This window comes from Lampetra planeri, chromosome 21, assembly GCF_965212315.1.
Source record: "Lampetra planeri chromosome 21, kcLamPlan1.2.h2, whole genome shotgun sequence".
Classification (NCBI taxonomy): Eukaryota; Metazoa; Chordata; class Hyperoartia; order Petromyzontiformes; family Petromyzontidae; genus Lampetra; species Lampetra planeri.
Window position 1 is genome coordinate 2,008,940 of NC_136127.1, and position 16,150 is coordinate 2,025,089.

The 16,150-nt window shown below is 44.7% G+C and overlaps 1 protein-coding gene across 1 annotated transcript; it reads left to right on the forward strand.

Moving 5' to 3' along the window:
- Positions 1-2,580: 2,580 nt before the first annotated feature.
- On the forward strand, positions 2,581-12,005 carry LOC144724515 (cytochrome c, somatic-like). The gene is made up of 3 exons (XM_078603724.1): positions 2,581-2,757; positions 10,140-10,312; positions 10,570-12,005. The coding sequence occupies exons 2-3, from the start codon at positions 10,144-10,146 to the stop codon at positions 10,716-10,718; spliced, it is 318 nt and encodes a 105-aa protein (XP_078459850.1). The 5' UTR covers positions 2,581-2,757; positions 10,140-10,143; the 3' UTR covers positions 10,719-12,005.
- Positions 12,006-16,150: the final 4,145 nt, after the last annotated feature.

Genomic DNA, 16,150 nt, shown 5'->3' on the forward strand with positions numbered 1-16,150 from the left:
GATATTAAGCTTAACCCTAATGATATTCTCGTAAGTGAGGATATGTCCTCCCGTGTCTTATTAAGGCGCAATTCTTATCCCAAATATTTCTAACCAGTGATCAATCGATTTACTTTGAGAATCGGACATCCCCACCTATCCAGTACAACGCTAACAGAAAACGTGTTCTGTAAAACGTGCCAAGTGTTTCACAACGGGGCCTTATTAAACACACGAGCCACGCAGCAACGTGAACACAGAGCACTCCTTATATAATAACTGAGCCGCGGGGTGTTTTTCTTATTCGTCTTCTTCTCAAAGGGACACAGTCGTAATGCGTCACCTCGTCGGAAATGCATACAGTAGTACAGCATAGGTAATGTTTTACAGTGATTGCATATCCACTTAAAAAATATCAGCCATGGTCAATCCACTACTGGATGGTCTCTCAATCTTGCATTTTGATAATCCACCTTTTAATGCTATGTAATAGTGATCTACGTGATAATGAGCTTAAACATCAGAGTGTTTATAATGGGTAAAGATACGCTCTGCCACTAACTTCATACATCCCAATTGGTTTTCTAGAACACATCCGCTCCACAAAACCCTTTGGAGAATGAAGCTAAATATAACGATATGTAACAAACTAAAACTCAACACATTCTTCAATAACACTTTGCGGCCTTAAAATCAACATATCTAAAAGGCGATGTTTTGAGCGAAGACCTTTCTGCATAGCACTCTATGGAGTGACAGAGTGGATAGTAAGATAATAAAGGTTTTATGGGTTAGATCGCATACATGTGTCGTTTAGGTTTGTCATGTAAACAAAAACGTGCCAAATAGTTACACGTTCAGCACAGCGGTGTGTTGGAAAGTAAACCCATAACATTTACGTATATTTACGCGATCTAACCCATAAAACCTTTGTTGTGAAATGTGAATATTGGTCGCAAAAGCCTACGTATTAAACAGGATAGAGTTGGAGACTGCACTATACACCATGGGGCCTGGTGATATATGAATAGTTACCTAATAGTAGCTGTTGGGTAACAAATCCTTCCGTAATCAAAAAGTATTGCTCACTAACTTGATTTACTTTACTTTCATGAATGTCTACATTGTTGTATTTCTCAGATTTATCCGCCTCAGGAACTTAGGGCAGTTAAAAATACTGTCATTGAAATGGTGATTGGGCCCAGCAATGCATTGATAAGTGGATTGTGCCTTGTGCTCACCAGAACAAAGCTTCCAAAAATGCAGTGTGCCAGTGTTATAATTTTACTTTTAATATAAATAAATGTATTTCGATTTTTTGGTAACATTGAAGCGTTTGTATGTTACACTACGTACTACGAGGGGACTGAGGTGACTTAATATGCCAATATCATAGAAATCAGAAAACATTTAAACAAATGTAATTCTCAGCAAGGCCCAATGGTGTTAAGTGTAACCTGCATCTCTCACTCTCCACTGTATATTTGACCTCTATTCATGTGCTGTGAAGATTGACTTTGTCCTAAAACGTCGATTGTTATACATTTCTCATTTTAAGGCCGTAGTACTCTTGACGAAATGTGAGTTTTTTAACAGTAACGATGAATGGCATCACAAAATGGGACCTTTTTGCCAGTATCAAAGTATGAACAAGTAAGAATATGTTTGCCTGAACGGGTAAAACGTATTCTTATTGTTTAGAATGACATCACTTTTACATTTCAATGAGTCGGTTCACAAACGTCACTACGGCGTGATTTTAATCGTGAATTATTCATGATAGCTTAAACTGGCGGGGTGAGTATGTTCTTTGCGTGTATGGGGGGGGGGGAACAACGCATTTATCAATAGAATATAAAACACTGGCCTTAAAATGAAAAAATACATATTGGGCGACGTTTCGGCCAATGACCCTCCTTCGTAACACAGACAATATATCGGAGGTGAAATTTCGGGCAATAGCCCTTCTTTATAGGGCATAACTTATTTTGTTGTGAGATATTTTTGTTGTTTCAAATTGACACGTGTTGAACGTTGATGTTGTTATTTGTGTAGCATTGACGACGCAAAAACATCACCTGACACCATTAGAACCTCCTTTGCCAGTAGCAAAATATGATCATTGGTTTTTTATCCTTTTATTTGGCAACAAAAGTGAAATTGATATCAATTTTAAGGACAGTGCATACATTATCAGAGTTGTGTTTTTTGTTTGCATTTTGACCGCAGGTATTGTGGTCTATGCAAACATGACTCCTTGTAAAAAAAGGTGTCAGTTTTGTTGCCAGATAAAAGGGTAAAAAAACAATTATCATCACCGGGCAGTTGAAGGGTGACTCCGTGTGACGTCACCGCCACTGACATCACCCCCCACATGCCGCGAGACCGATCCATTCAAAGCGGGGAGGGCATTTTTTTTTACATTACACAACATCACACAATATTCATAGAAAGTTACTATTTAACAACGTTTGACAATTTTCAAAAAAAAATTTCCGGCTTAATTAATGGGCTAAAAAAATGTTATATGGATTGCAGTATTTAAAAGATAGTGATTAAAGATATATATCCTCACCCCGTGCAGTGCACTTGGTATCTCCCACTTACACAACGCGACACTCATAAGAACGCCGGTGCGGGCTTTGGCCACATGGTGATTGCAGCGAGTGTGGAGCAAGTCGCTGCGTTTATTTGCTTTGCGAGTTACTTGGAAGAGCGGGGAAGCCCCTGGTGGTTGTGCTGCAGCCCGGTTCGCAGTGTTTACCGCTGACTCACGAGGTAAGTGAAGGCGCCATTCGCGACATGCCTCGATAGCGTGGACGGGAAGTCCGTATACCCCTGCCCAAGAGGCTATCACAGCGCGTGAATGTTAATGCGGTATAGGGACTTTCCGCCCACCCCCCCCCCCCCCCCCTTTATGTCCAGACTAGACCTATAGAAAATCTATTTGATAAAATATTGTTAAATATATATTTTTATAAATTGGAGCACATGCTGTGTGTGTTGTGAGGGTCCCATCGTTTAAACTTTAGACAGCACGCTAAGTCATCTAATGCCTGGTGAAAACCACTTTTGTATAGGAATCTTGACCCATCTGATAGCTACACGGTTGACATCTATTGCTATTGGTTAACGTCAGACTGGAACACCAATTTAACTTAATGTGGAAAAATCAATGGTGATTGATTTGTTTTCCTCTGACATTTCTGTCTGCAGAACACATTTTTACAATGCCACCTTTACCTGCACTGAATAAGGGTCATTGCCCGAGACGTTTGTCGATTGGCGTTTTGTGATTTGTCCTTCGTCAGCAATATCGGGTTATCGCTGCCTCCACCATGGTGCTTGGATATTAAGCATGAGCCCTGTCGAGCTATTTATCAGAGCACGATACTTACACACTTTTTTTCCTGCATTTTTTTGCTCGTATGTATTAGGAAAAGTCTGCGTCTCAGTGCGTACTGGTACACGGGCCTTTAAAATTGAACACAGCAGGAGTACAGTAGTCTTAAAGTTATAGACCCAAAATGGTGGGATTTCCATCTTGCTATGACAGGGACAAGTATATTCTTTGCCACAGTCTTCATTAAGTGGTGGTGCACACTCGCACGACGTCCATGATGCGCGTTTTGCCAACCCCTCAAAGACACTGCGGCTAGGTTGACCTTGGCCACGTGTACAGTTCTACAATTTGGAACCTGCTATTACTCAACCGAGATACCATCCCGCATAGTCCACTCGTATTAATTAGGGTACATTTACATCAATTCTCAATGATTGTCACGATCACTTTGGCAGGGTTGTTACCAAACAAGGAGTGGACTAAATGTTATCTCACAAGGAAAACCAGCCATCAAATTTTGATGGCAACATCGATAACATTCTGTTGATGGGACTTGTTTGGCCAAAATTAAGCCACCATTGGTCAAATGATGGGCCGGCTCTTCACAATGCCACAAAGCCCTCCTCTCGTGCTGGTGATGAGTCACTGGATGCTGAATATTGGGCCCATGGCACTCGTTTCGAAGGAAGCACACAGCATGCGGTCTGGGACCCAAGAACCCGAACAGCTTACATAATTCTAGAAATTGTGTAACCTGAGATTTATCCTAACTCCTAATTCCATAAGGTATTTACGCGAAATAAATCTCATACATGCTGTGATAACTAAGGGCTGCTCGATACACCCCTTAGTCCATCATTACGTCCACACATACGTACTCTCAAACAATACGGACACGCAAACAGACTCACAAATACACAACACCAAATACACAACAACCACCACCGTGACATTACGGCGCTTGTGCCAGGCTAGGTGCACGAGACAGGCCCAGGTGTTGTTGTTTGGCTGACTTGGCAAGACTGGCAGATACAATTACACACGCAGAGACACGCACCAAAACCTGCAAATACATGCGTGCACAAAAGCAAATAATATCATAATTAGACACATTTTCCACATACTGTATAGGCATTTAACAAACTCTGAGCTAGTACCCGTGAAGGCCGACACGGCGTACGATAGTTACATACATCGGTATACACAAAAACACTCAGGCACGAACATAAATCAGAATCTGATGAGCTATGAAACTCTTTTTCACGGATTTCCAGTAGGGGCACAGTCAACATCCCCATGCAAAATAACACACATGAGTGGTCGCACGCGCTCACACATTCGCACAAATAAGTGCACACAAAATCACACATTGTTAACACATTCCTGCGGAGGGAGCTGGTAGGAACGTTGTGTTGCTTGGTCAATGGCCAGGGTCAACGGCGGCGTGGTGTATTCCGAAAATATGGCCGACTGTGAGGGCGGGCACAAGCCGGCGTGAGTAGGTTAAACGTTGAGTTTTATAAGGGCACCACGGGGTGACCAGCCCCTCCCCACTAGGGGTCGGCACGGTTTGAACCGACTCAAACTGGTTTCAAATTGAGCAAACCAAACCAAACCAGCGACGACTGAACCAAACCAAACCAAAACCAAACCAAACTAAGCTAAACCAAACCTCTTGAGTTGGCTTGAACCGAAAAGATGCGCGGCAAACAATATTCACATTCAATACAAATATCAAGTGTATTAATCGCTAATTTCTACGCAGGCTTTCTTCATATTGAGATTCACTAGCAAGTACTGGACGACGATGTCGTCCACAGCCATCTCCTCAAGCTTGGCACGCCCAATGTCCTTGAACGCAGTGTGGTAGTTCAATGGCAGTGAAACCCCAACACTAGGCAACATCCGCGCCCACGAGCGCACACACATCTCGGCCTTGAACGTGCACTTGTGCAGGTTTGGTCGGTCGAGAAAGGAGCGCTTGGCGGCCGAGTTTGCTCTCTCGGAGGGCACGGACGGCGCCGGGATAGGCAAATAGTCGAGGGCCACGCGTCGTAGGCGCGGGTACTTGCCGCCGTACAGCTTCCACCACTCGACGACGTCCATGCTCAGGTCCTGAGTCGGCTCAAGCAGGAAGCGGTCGACCTCGGAGGCGGCGCCGTCGTGAGCGTTGGGCGCGTAGACCATGTCAAAGAGGATGTTAATGCCGCCACGCGGCGCCGCCTTCGTCAATGCTGGGTAGCGCTGGTTGAGAATGTCCGTCATCATGTCCTTGATATTGCTGTACTCGGTGCTCGAGGCCGCGGGCTTGGGGTGGCGCAGGTCGAGAAAGCGGGCGACGCGGCTTGGTTCGGACGAGAGAAGGTCGCTGTACTTGACCATGTAGTCGGAGATGGTCACGGCGGCCGAGCTCACGACCACATGAGGACTCGGGCGGTGGATCATGCAGTGGCTCAAGAGAGCCTCCTGCGTCGTGATGGCGTTCGAGATGGTGCAGTACTCCTCGGCGCCCATGGCATCGGAGATGGCCGCCGGCTTCTCCAAGAACTGGCAGAGCAGCGCCGCCTGCTCCCACTGCTCGTCCGACAAGCCGGCCTGGCTCCGCGACCAGCCGGGCTCAAGGCAGATGGCGTCGATCACTTGGCGCTGCCTTAGCGACGCCGTGAGCATCACGTACGTGCTACCCCAACGTGTGACCACGTCGAGGCAAGGCGGCTGCAGCGGGCACTTGAGGTAGTGCCGCGCGAGCGACGTGTAGGCCGCCCTCTTCGTCTTGCGGATAGCGCCGAGCGTCGCGCGGAGGCTGCGCAGCAGTGTCTCGAACGCGCCGAATGAGGCCTTGACGCCGAGGTTGACGCAGTGCGCGATGCACCGCAAGCAACACGTCGAGCGCAGGTTGCTCCCCTCGAGGAGCATGAGGGACTTGGCGGATGCGACGGCGTCAGAACCGCTGTCGGTGACGACGGCGAGCAGGCGCGGCCACACGCCAAAGTCGGCGAGCAGCTCGTGCAGGCGCTGCGCCATGCGCTTGCCCACGCCTTCGCCCGGGGCCACCCAAAAGAAGTCAATGATGCAGTTGCACATGGAGAACGACGCCGGGTCCATCCAGTGGAGGGTGACCGAGAAGAAGCCGGTCATGGCGTCGTTTGTCCAACCGTCGTAGGTCAAGGAGACGCAAGAGCCAAAAGTAGTAAAGTACTGTAGCACGAGTAGCTTGAGGACGACATACATCTCGAGCATGCGGCGCTTGACCGTGCGCTCAGACTTGGGCTCGTAACCCGGGGCAGCTCGTTGAAGAAGAGTCGTAAAGGGATCCGATGTTACGTGTTTATGGCCTAGACCACTCGTCGCGATGTACTCGGCGACAAAGCTGTCCATGGCCTTGCTCGCGTGCGCTGACATGGGCGTGGCCATCTTGGACTGCACGAGCAAACCCTTCCCCGTCGGCGGCGACGTGACGACCGTGGGCGACTCGGGGTCGACGATCCCATGGGTCTTGAGATGCTTGATACGGGTGCCCGAGGAGGTGGAGCCCGCGTACTGGAGGGTGCAGATCTTGCAGGTCCGGCTCTGCACGTCGCCCGCGGCCTGGCTCGTCTCAAAGTACTCGTCGTGCCACAGCGCTCGGGACACACGGGCCTTCTTGGGCTTGGGCTGCGTCGTGGTCTGCAGCGCTGCGGCGCCGAGGGTGCGCATGAGGCTCTGCCGCGTGTCGCCGCGCGTGGCGTCCGGGCTCTCACGTTCGCTCGCCATCGGCTCCTCGTCGCTACCGGCGTGTTTGGTCTCTTCCACGTCGTGGATGAGATACCTTGTGATGCTGGAGCCGCCGGGGATGGCGCCGTCTTGAGCCGCTCGAGCCATGGAGATGCAATTGCAAAGTGAATTCGCAGGCAAAGGCAACTACAGCATGTCCTTTCGTGTCACCTTTACAACCAACCAAACTAGTTTGAGCCGGTTCCACCCTGTCCGAGCCAAACCGAGTCGGTTTTCGTAGCCCCAAACCAAACCGAACCAGTTCAAACAGAGCCAAACCAAACCGATTTGGTTCGGTTCAAACCGCGGTTTGGTGGTTTGAGCCAAACCGTGCCGACCCCTACTCCCCACCCAGCCCCACCCACCCTCCCCACCCTCCCCTCTCCACTCAGCCCCACCCCTCCCATTTTTGGATGCACGACGGACGGACACAATAATCCCCTATGGGCTGGTGTAACCACGAGGTTCCTACCAGTAATAACATGGATATATTTGCAACACTCAGAACAATGGTGTCACAGCGGCCATATTGCACAGGGACTTAACGGTGGCCATGTTGCACAGGGTCTGCACGGTGGCCATGTTGCATGGGGACTTTCACGGTGGCCATGTTGCATAGGGTCTGCACGGTGGCCATGTTGCATGGGGACTTTCACGGTGGCCATGTTGCATGGGGACTTAACGGTGGCCATGTTGCATAGGGTCTGCACGGTGGCCATGTTGCATGGGGACTTTCACGGTGGCCATGTTGCATGGGGACTTTTACGGCGGCCATGTTGTATAGGGACTGGGGTGCGTTCAATACCCATTGCGTTTACGAGAGAAGTTGGCTATTATTGAACAAGTTGGCTCTTATTATTTTAGGACGCCAAAAGCCTCATAACGGCGAGGAGTTTATGGGAATTGTGCGGTTTCCTCCAATTGACTGAATTTGTACACAACGCTCAGCGAGACGGCACCCCAGACGTGAGCTCCTTTTATGCGTTGGCAGCTTAATAGGTCGTTCAATAGAAACGCGTTCTGGGGCGCCCTGCCTATTGAACGCACCCAGGGGCGCAGCCAATGGGGTATGTGGCAGCGTTATGCGATGCATAGGGGCCCAGTAGGCAACACGGGAGGGCCATACTCGACAGATAAACAAGTTTCAAAAGAAAATATTTTTTTTAATTCCGACAATTCACCATGAATGCCAAAACACATTGTTACAAATTAAACAAATATTTCCGAAAAATACGAGGCCTAAAATATACTAGCGCTTACTGGTGTTTGTCACTGATCACCAGGATGTTTTGCTCACCCACATGCACAAGACAACTTAATTGGGGGTATTGTACCTTTAAATAGTTATTATACCTTTAAATCGTTATTATTAATACTGCCACTGTGAGACTGTCTTCCTCTCAACCCAATACACGGTTGCAACTAAAATAACAAAGTTGTAGCCTAATATTATTGTATACGTGTTAAAAACATCCGTAGTAGCTATAGGTCGTTGCGCTGTATAAAGAGGATATAATGAATCCGCGACAATGAATGATCAATTATGTTAATGAGGGAAGCCAATCGGCGTCAAGGAGCGGTCGAACGTGTGGCTTTTTCGATCCACAAATCGTCTCTTTTGAGCCAAAAATAACGTCACACAGAATCACTTTACTGTACCGATTTTTTTTATTGTATTCAAAATGTCAAAGCTCGATCCATGCTCGAACGCTTATCGAAACAATCGATCGATTCCCGTTTAATCGAGCATTGCATCGTTAAAATGCATAGATTCCTGTTCCAGTATTCCTTATATGGGCATAGCCACGAAACAAATTATTGCATGGGCCTAAATCATTAACATAATTTATCATTAATTCTTTCGCATATTCATTGTATCCTCTTGCAGCGCCCCTGAAGGCACCCTCAGGTGTAACGAGAGTCACGATGTAATCCCTAGCAACCACTGCCACCACTCGTCAATCTTTGTCATCTCGCTCGGATGTGCACGCTCTGCGTTTTGACCAACGTCACTGGACTTCTTGGTGACGTCACTCACCTTATATACCATTTAGTTGTACCCGTCTCTCACGAATTTGCTTGAGTATTTTTGTTGGTATCCCCGGTCCAGTGGAAAACCAGTAACCGTGGGACTATAATTTCACCTTTGACATGGGTGAACTAAAATCCCTGACCACACACTATTCTCAATGATTGGTGCATCGCCTGCTTGATAACGTGCGTCATTTCACGTTATCCAGTGACGCTACCAACACAGTACCAGATAAGCACTTGAAGTGTGAAGTGTCATAGGTGCGTGGTGTGTGTTTGGACGGGGTGTTCGGTGGGTGGTGAGTGTCTGGTGACTGATGCAAATAGTGAATGCCTGGTAAGTGGCGCGTAGCGAGTGAGGCGTGGTGTCAGGTATGTATTGAGTGTGTCTGCGGAGGGAGTTGTGTTACATGAGTAGTGAGTAGTCAATGGTGAGTGAGCGGTGAGAGTCGAGTGAGTGTCTGGTGACTGTAAGAGGCATGGTGAATGTCTGGTGAGTTGTCAGGTATATTTAGTAGGTAGTGAGTGTGCCTGATGAGTTCATGGTGCTGGCGAGAGAAAACATGTGCGACATGGAAATTCTGGAAATGAATAATTATATTAATGGGACCTTTTTGCCGGTATCAAAAATTATGAAAAATAAGAATATTGTGTACCCTTTTCGGCAATAAAACAGGTGTTAAGATGTTCAAACACCAAAATAGATACCTTTTCTAAGGCATCAAGTCTGCATTAACCATACATACTTGTGACAAAACGTGAAAATGAACATGCTCTGATAATTGATGCATTGTCCTTGAAACTGATTGGCCTACACCAGAGACAGCCTTCTTAATGGCCTTGTCTCACCAGTGATAGAGCAGAGAACGCCAAAGGCGAACAGGACAAAGACGATGCAAGTATCGAAACTCTTACAGATCGGTGCGAGCAGTTATATCTATGGGACCTTTTTTTCAAGTATCAAAAACGATTAATAATAAGAATATATTGTACCCTTTCTGGCAATACAAATTGAATTCCCTGTTTTATGCAGAGCGATGGCAGATGTGGAGAAGGGCAAGAAAGTGTTTGTGCAGAAATGCTCGCAGTGTCACACCGTTGAGAGTGGCGGCAAGCACAAGACTGGGCCCAATTTGTGGGGCCTGTTTGGTCGCAAGACGGGCCAGGCTCCAGGCTATTCGTACACTGATGCCAACAAGTCGAAGGGTATGTAATTTGCCATTTCATCACATTCCCACTCCCAATTGACCGTTGACCTTGTCGACGAGGAGGGAGACTTAAGCAGTAACTTGGTGATGAAGTCGCACGCTAAAGTGCGATCCAAGTAAAGTTTAAATGTGAACATAATAAAGGCTGTGGACACCTGAAATCTTATTGTCAAACATCTTGTTTTTTTGTATCTCTGTTGGTATAATTTAACGTATGTGTATATGTGTGTATCTGCTTTACACTGATATATCAAGGAATCACCTGGGAGGAAGATACACTCTATGTCTACTTGGAGAACCCAAAGAAATACATCCCTGGCACGAAGATGATCTTCTCCGGAATAAAGAAAAAAGACGAACGTAACAACCTGATTGCTTACTTGAAGAAAAGTACATCGGAGTAAGCGATGAAGTCTACGGATTAACATGAACTATTCTTTTAAAGGCCTTTATTTAACATATTCACTCTTTAAAGTCTCGCCTAATGGACTTATCGTGGAATTACTGTAAGAGCAAATAATGTCTGACACTATTTCATATATGCACATAGGGCGTTGTATTTCTTTGGCTTAAAACTACCATTTTTTGTCAGTGGTGTATGATATTCTTTTAACATTTTATATTCCTGCCACGTGTGTTTTAATTGCTTGAAGCAAATGTAAACAGATTTCATGTACAGTGAAATCTCTCGAAGCCAGAGTAACAATGGAGAGAGTTGCCTGGTTTTTTGGGTATGCCTGGCATATTGAAACTAAGCAAATAATACTTAAAGTTTCATTTTATTTAACCGGAACACCCAACACGTCTAATGGACTTATTATAACGTAATACTACATAGCTACATATTATACAATTTCATAACACTTATAAAAAATCACGACGTGTACTGTACAGTTTAATCTGCATCACCATCACTCTGAAGCAAAGGTGGAAGGCTGAAGATATTTTCGAATGAGTTTCATGTAATTAATTATATTTCTAAAGTGTGAAGTAAATGCTTGAGAGCACTAACAGTAAAAGGACCTGCACAAGCGGGCAAGGTCACTGAATTCCATATGACAGATAAGATAAGTACTGTATTGTAGCTTTAGAATTGCTAGTGCGCATGTGCTTACCCAGAACTCTGCCTTATTCAAGTCTGGCTTTGTGATGTTTTACTATTGTTTTGGCATATTGTGGTTTGAATGTTTGCGTTCGTTTTATAAGATTTTTGTTTATGATTCCCTATGTAAAACTGAGAGTGTGACTCCTTATGTTGTTTTGTTAGTATTTTGGCTGCCATATAAACACTACTGTTGCACAGTTACATGCAATGTCTATGGAATGATACTTTCATTAGAACTATTATCAAAGTCCATAAAAAATACAATTCAACCCTTTTTGGGTCATCCACACAGTAAAAATTAGTGTGCGACATTGCGACTTAGTAAACGCATTTGTTGTATAGTAATTGTGAATGAAAGGCCCATTTGTATTTGTGTGATAGTGCACAGGATTCAGCACTTTGAGTTTGTTGGATGGGTTTTTGTGAAAAGCTGAGAGTTGGCAGCATTAAGATGGTGTTAAATGTTTAAAATTACAGTACATCGAGACACTTAATGTTCGACATTAACCATGTATAACTTATGAGTCCTTTGTTATTTTTCAAGATAATAAAAATAAAGGCTTCGAGAAACTGTTCTTATTAATCGGTATATGTTTTGAAACGCATTCTTGATAGTGAATTTACTTGAATGGTTGTTTTTTTTTACCTTGCGAATCACTGAACTCTGCTGAGTGGCATTGACGAATCAAGTCTTAACAGCTGGACAGCATTAATAGTTGACGCATTGGCACTGCCCCGATGTGTGCAGGGCTGACAGTTTATTTCTACCTCTTGGTTATTTCTGAGAGGAGTTGCTGAAACGGGTTTTTTTTGCAGCAAAACATACTGCAAATTTCGATATGAAATCCACTGCTGGATAAAGGCCTCCCTGTACAATGTCAGTTACTGGATTTATTTCAACTCACGGCGCTGGTCAGTGTGGTGTTGATGGGTGAGGTCCAGGGCTAGTGCGCAGATATCACTCGCCGCCTAATATTAGCTCTGGTGAAGAATCAAACTCAGGTAGCGAGATGAATAGTGCAGGCAATGAACCACCGTGCATGCCACTGCTCCAGTTCACCACCCATATGGAAATTAAGATCAAGCCGTTGTGTGTCACTGCTTATAGCAGAAATTCCAACGTCAATATATGTACTGTATATATAAAAGTATAAGTATGATTGGCAATATTTCCCCTGTAAAGGATATCGCTGACAGTGGGTTTGATCCTGAAAATAATAAATATGCATATACTGAGAACATAATGCGATGGAAAGTTACTGAAAATGACAGGATTCATGTGTTTTTGTAAGGTTTTATGGAGGGTGAAGACCTTTTGTACAGACTCGAAGCTGTAGAGCTGCTGTACATGCTTCTCAGATTTGTCTTCCATCTGGACAGTATTTGGAAACCTTTCCTGAAGTTGGTAATTTATTGCTGTAATACACCAGAAGTATGGAATTTTTTTTAAACTCTCAATCACTTCAGGATTCTTTCAGCATCAACAAATCAACACTTTTAAACATACCCTACTGGCTTACATAATGTAAACTACATATTATTTGTAATGCCTTTATGGGAACAAATATTTTTTTAACGAAGTTCAGAAAGTGTTGTTGAAAATAGTCTTAATATGAATTCCCGTGCCGATGCTGTGGATGAGTGGTAATGTTTTGGGATAATTCGAATAATCCCTGTAGACTGTCTACTTAAGGCGGGCTCAAAGTGCTTTGTAGATACTTCTTCCTTGTCTTCCATCCTTTCTGTAGTTAACGCACGATATTGTTAAGTAGCAATTTGAGTTAATTTATGTAACAATATAGCACGCTTGTGGCAACGTTATATGAAGGCATCTCCAGAGTCCCTTCAGGGTTCACAGACAAAACGGTAACTTTAAATAGGCCGTCCAGAATATAAACTATTGCAATATTCATATCATAATCTCAAACATTATTCCGAATCAAACATTGCTTAATTTCAATATTGTTTTTAGTTCTAAATGGTCTTAGTTATTGGTGAGTTTTTGTAGTCGCCGGACTCCATAACAAATAAACCAAAAATACCAATATTTGTCTTTGTGGTTCATTCGACAGAGTAAATAAAAGAGTTACAAGTGTAAAGTGTTGTTGTGCCTCAATAGCTGCAGCTCCGACATGAATTATTTCCTAAAGGATAATACCGAAATTGGTGGACAATGCGTAGTGTCTCAATCCAATAACTCTTTCGGGTTACTTTAACTCTATAGCATGTGCGACTTTCTGAAATTAGGAATAATGAGTTTGTTAGCGATGCCAAATAATTTAATAAGATGGAAAATATCAACAAAAATAGAGGAAATTAAATGACAGTAAAAAGTGTTGACTGCGCGATGGTCCAAATTTGCCTCTTTATTTGTATTTACTTAATTGGACAACAGCAATCGTCTCCCCCATTACAAAGCACGTATCAAGACCTTGCAAACAGTCTTGAGGCTCGGTAAACAAGAGTAATTGTAATATAAAATGTAAATACCAACTGTATTATGTATGTTAAACCAATCGTGCTAATTGGAGATGCGGGGGAAGGAAGACTACACAAAAGCAGTTTTTAAGAAAATAGTTTCCAATCTAGATTTAAAAGTCCATAACTCCAGGGGCCTTCTAATATCGGAAGAAAGAGCGTTCCAGATGGCCACAGAAGCGCATCTGAAAACGCGCGATGCAGTGACCACCGTCTTTGTTTGATGGCAGTCAGCCGTGGGGAGGACAAAGTAAAGACATCGTCAGTACAGTATAGACATAATTGTTTACTCTTATTATTAGGCCCTTGAGGCACAATACTGCATCATGCAAAGCATGGGGAGTGCAGTAAGGCTCTGGTCATGTCACATTTTTCTGTCTCGAAATGACCCTTTTCATGTATTATTCATCGTTTGTTTCCAGCCTGCACTCAGCTTTTCTATCTGATGAGTTTGTGTCATCAAATACTGAAAGTGTTCGAGTTGGTTTGTTGCATACTTTTTTTGTAAGTTGTTGCATCACCGACTGTGCCTACCTTATGTACACTGAGACGATCTCTTGAGTGTCATCTGGTCATTTCGGTGACAAGAGTTTGCTAGGTCATACACCCAGTTTGTTTCCTCAGCTCTGCACACCTCATCATCTCCCCTCTTTCCAAAATACATAAAAGAAAAGTGATGGCACATTTAATAGATTGGCCAGCGCAAAATGTGGTACCGCTTTATAATTACAGTACCAATTTATATGGCCAATACGATTGAATAATTTGATAACCCACTACTTCCAAATGCTCTTTGGTTCTTTCGGTAAAGTCACGTAGATAGAAAAAAGAAAAGAAAACACGACGTTTCGGTCGCAACACAAGCGTCCGTCTTCAGGTGAGAAAAAATCATCTGCTGTTGTGGCTTTATTTAGGCACGGGAGGGGGAGGGAAGGGGGGAGAGTTTGGCTGTGGGAGTTCACAGGGGAGAGGGGGGAGGGTTTGTGGCGTGCATGGACGGGTGGGGCTGGGGAAATTAGCAAGTAAATGGACTTGTAGTACATGTAGTCATCGGACGACGACAATCGGGTGGGTGAGTGAAAATCATAGCAGTTAAAACTTGACGTGGTTTATCACATCCTTCCAGTGATTGCTCAATCTGAATCCATCTTCTCGATTAAAGTTTTGTCTGTGTTTGTATATCTGGATGGCTTCATGAACAAATCTCTGATGGTGGCCCGAGGGTTTGTAGAGCACCTTGGTCTCGGAGAAAACAATGTCATATGTGCCCACAGCGTTGAAACGATGATTCGCCACCACGGAGGAGTTGGTTCTGCCGTGTTTCAAATCCCCTTTGTGTTCGCGAACCCGGTCTGAGACACGTAGCTTCGTTTCACCAATGTAACTGTTGCCGCAGACACAACTCAGCTTATAGACACCAGGCAGGACATTGCATGTCCGGAATCGCATCCTTCACCGATGGGATCCAATCACGAATTTTGTGTACTGTATTGAACCGAACTTGGATCTTGAGTTTGTTTAAGATTTTGGAAATCCTTTTGGTGACACCTGCTGAGTATGGTAAGGTGGTGGTTTTGATTGGGTCCTCAGATCGTTCTCTACCCATGGTTGGGGATGCAGCTTTGCGGATTGTGCGGTATCACTGGCTCGGTGGTGCTGGTTGGAGATGCAACGGGCCCTATGGTGTAGTGTTTTGATGAGGGGATTCTTCTGGGCTGGATGGTGGTGGGAGTCAGGCTTCAGATAGGAATCCGTGTGGGTAGCTTTCCTATAGACAGTGTCCCAACGAGCCATCAGGTCTCTTCTCGATCAAAACATCCAGGAATGGTAGCTTGCCATCATTTTCCAATTCCATGGTGAATTTGATAGATGGGTGTATGGAATTGATGTGGTTGAGAAATTGGTGTTGTGCCATCTGGCCATGTGGCCAGATGACGAACGTGTCATCTACGTATCTCTTCCACAAGTAGGGACGTCGGGTGGATGTCTGGATGGCATCTGTCTCAAATTTCTCCATGAAAATGTTCGCTACCACTGGTGATAGGGGAGAGCCCATTGGGGTACCTTCATTCTGTTTGTAGAAAGTACCATTCCAGGTGAAGTAAGTGTTGGTAAGGCAGTGCCTTACCAACGAAGGTACATCAGCATCCAATCCCTGTTGGACTAGGTCTTCAATGATTGCAATAGTATCAGGTACGGGTACCGTGGTGAAGAGGGAGACGACATCAAAACTGACAAGTAAATCATCCGGGG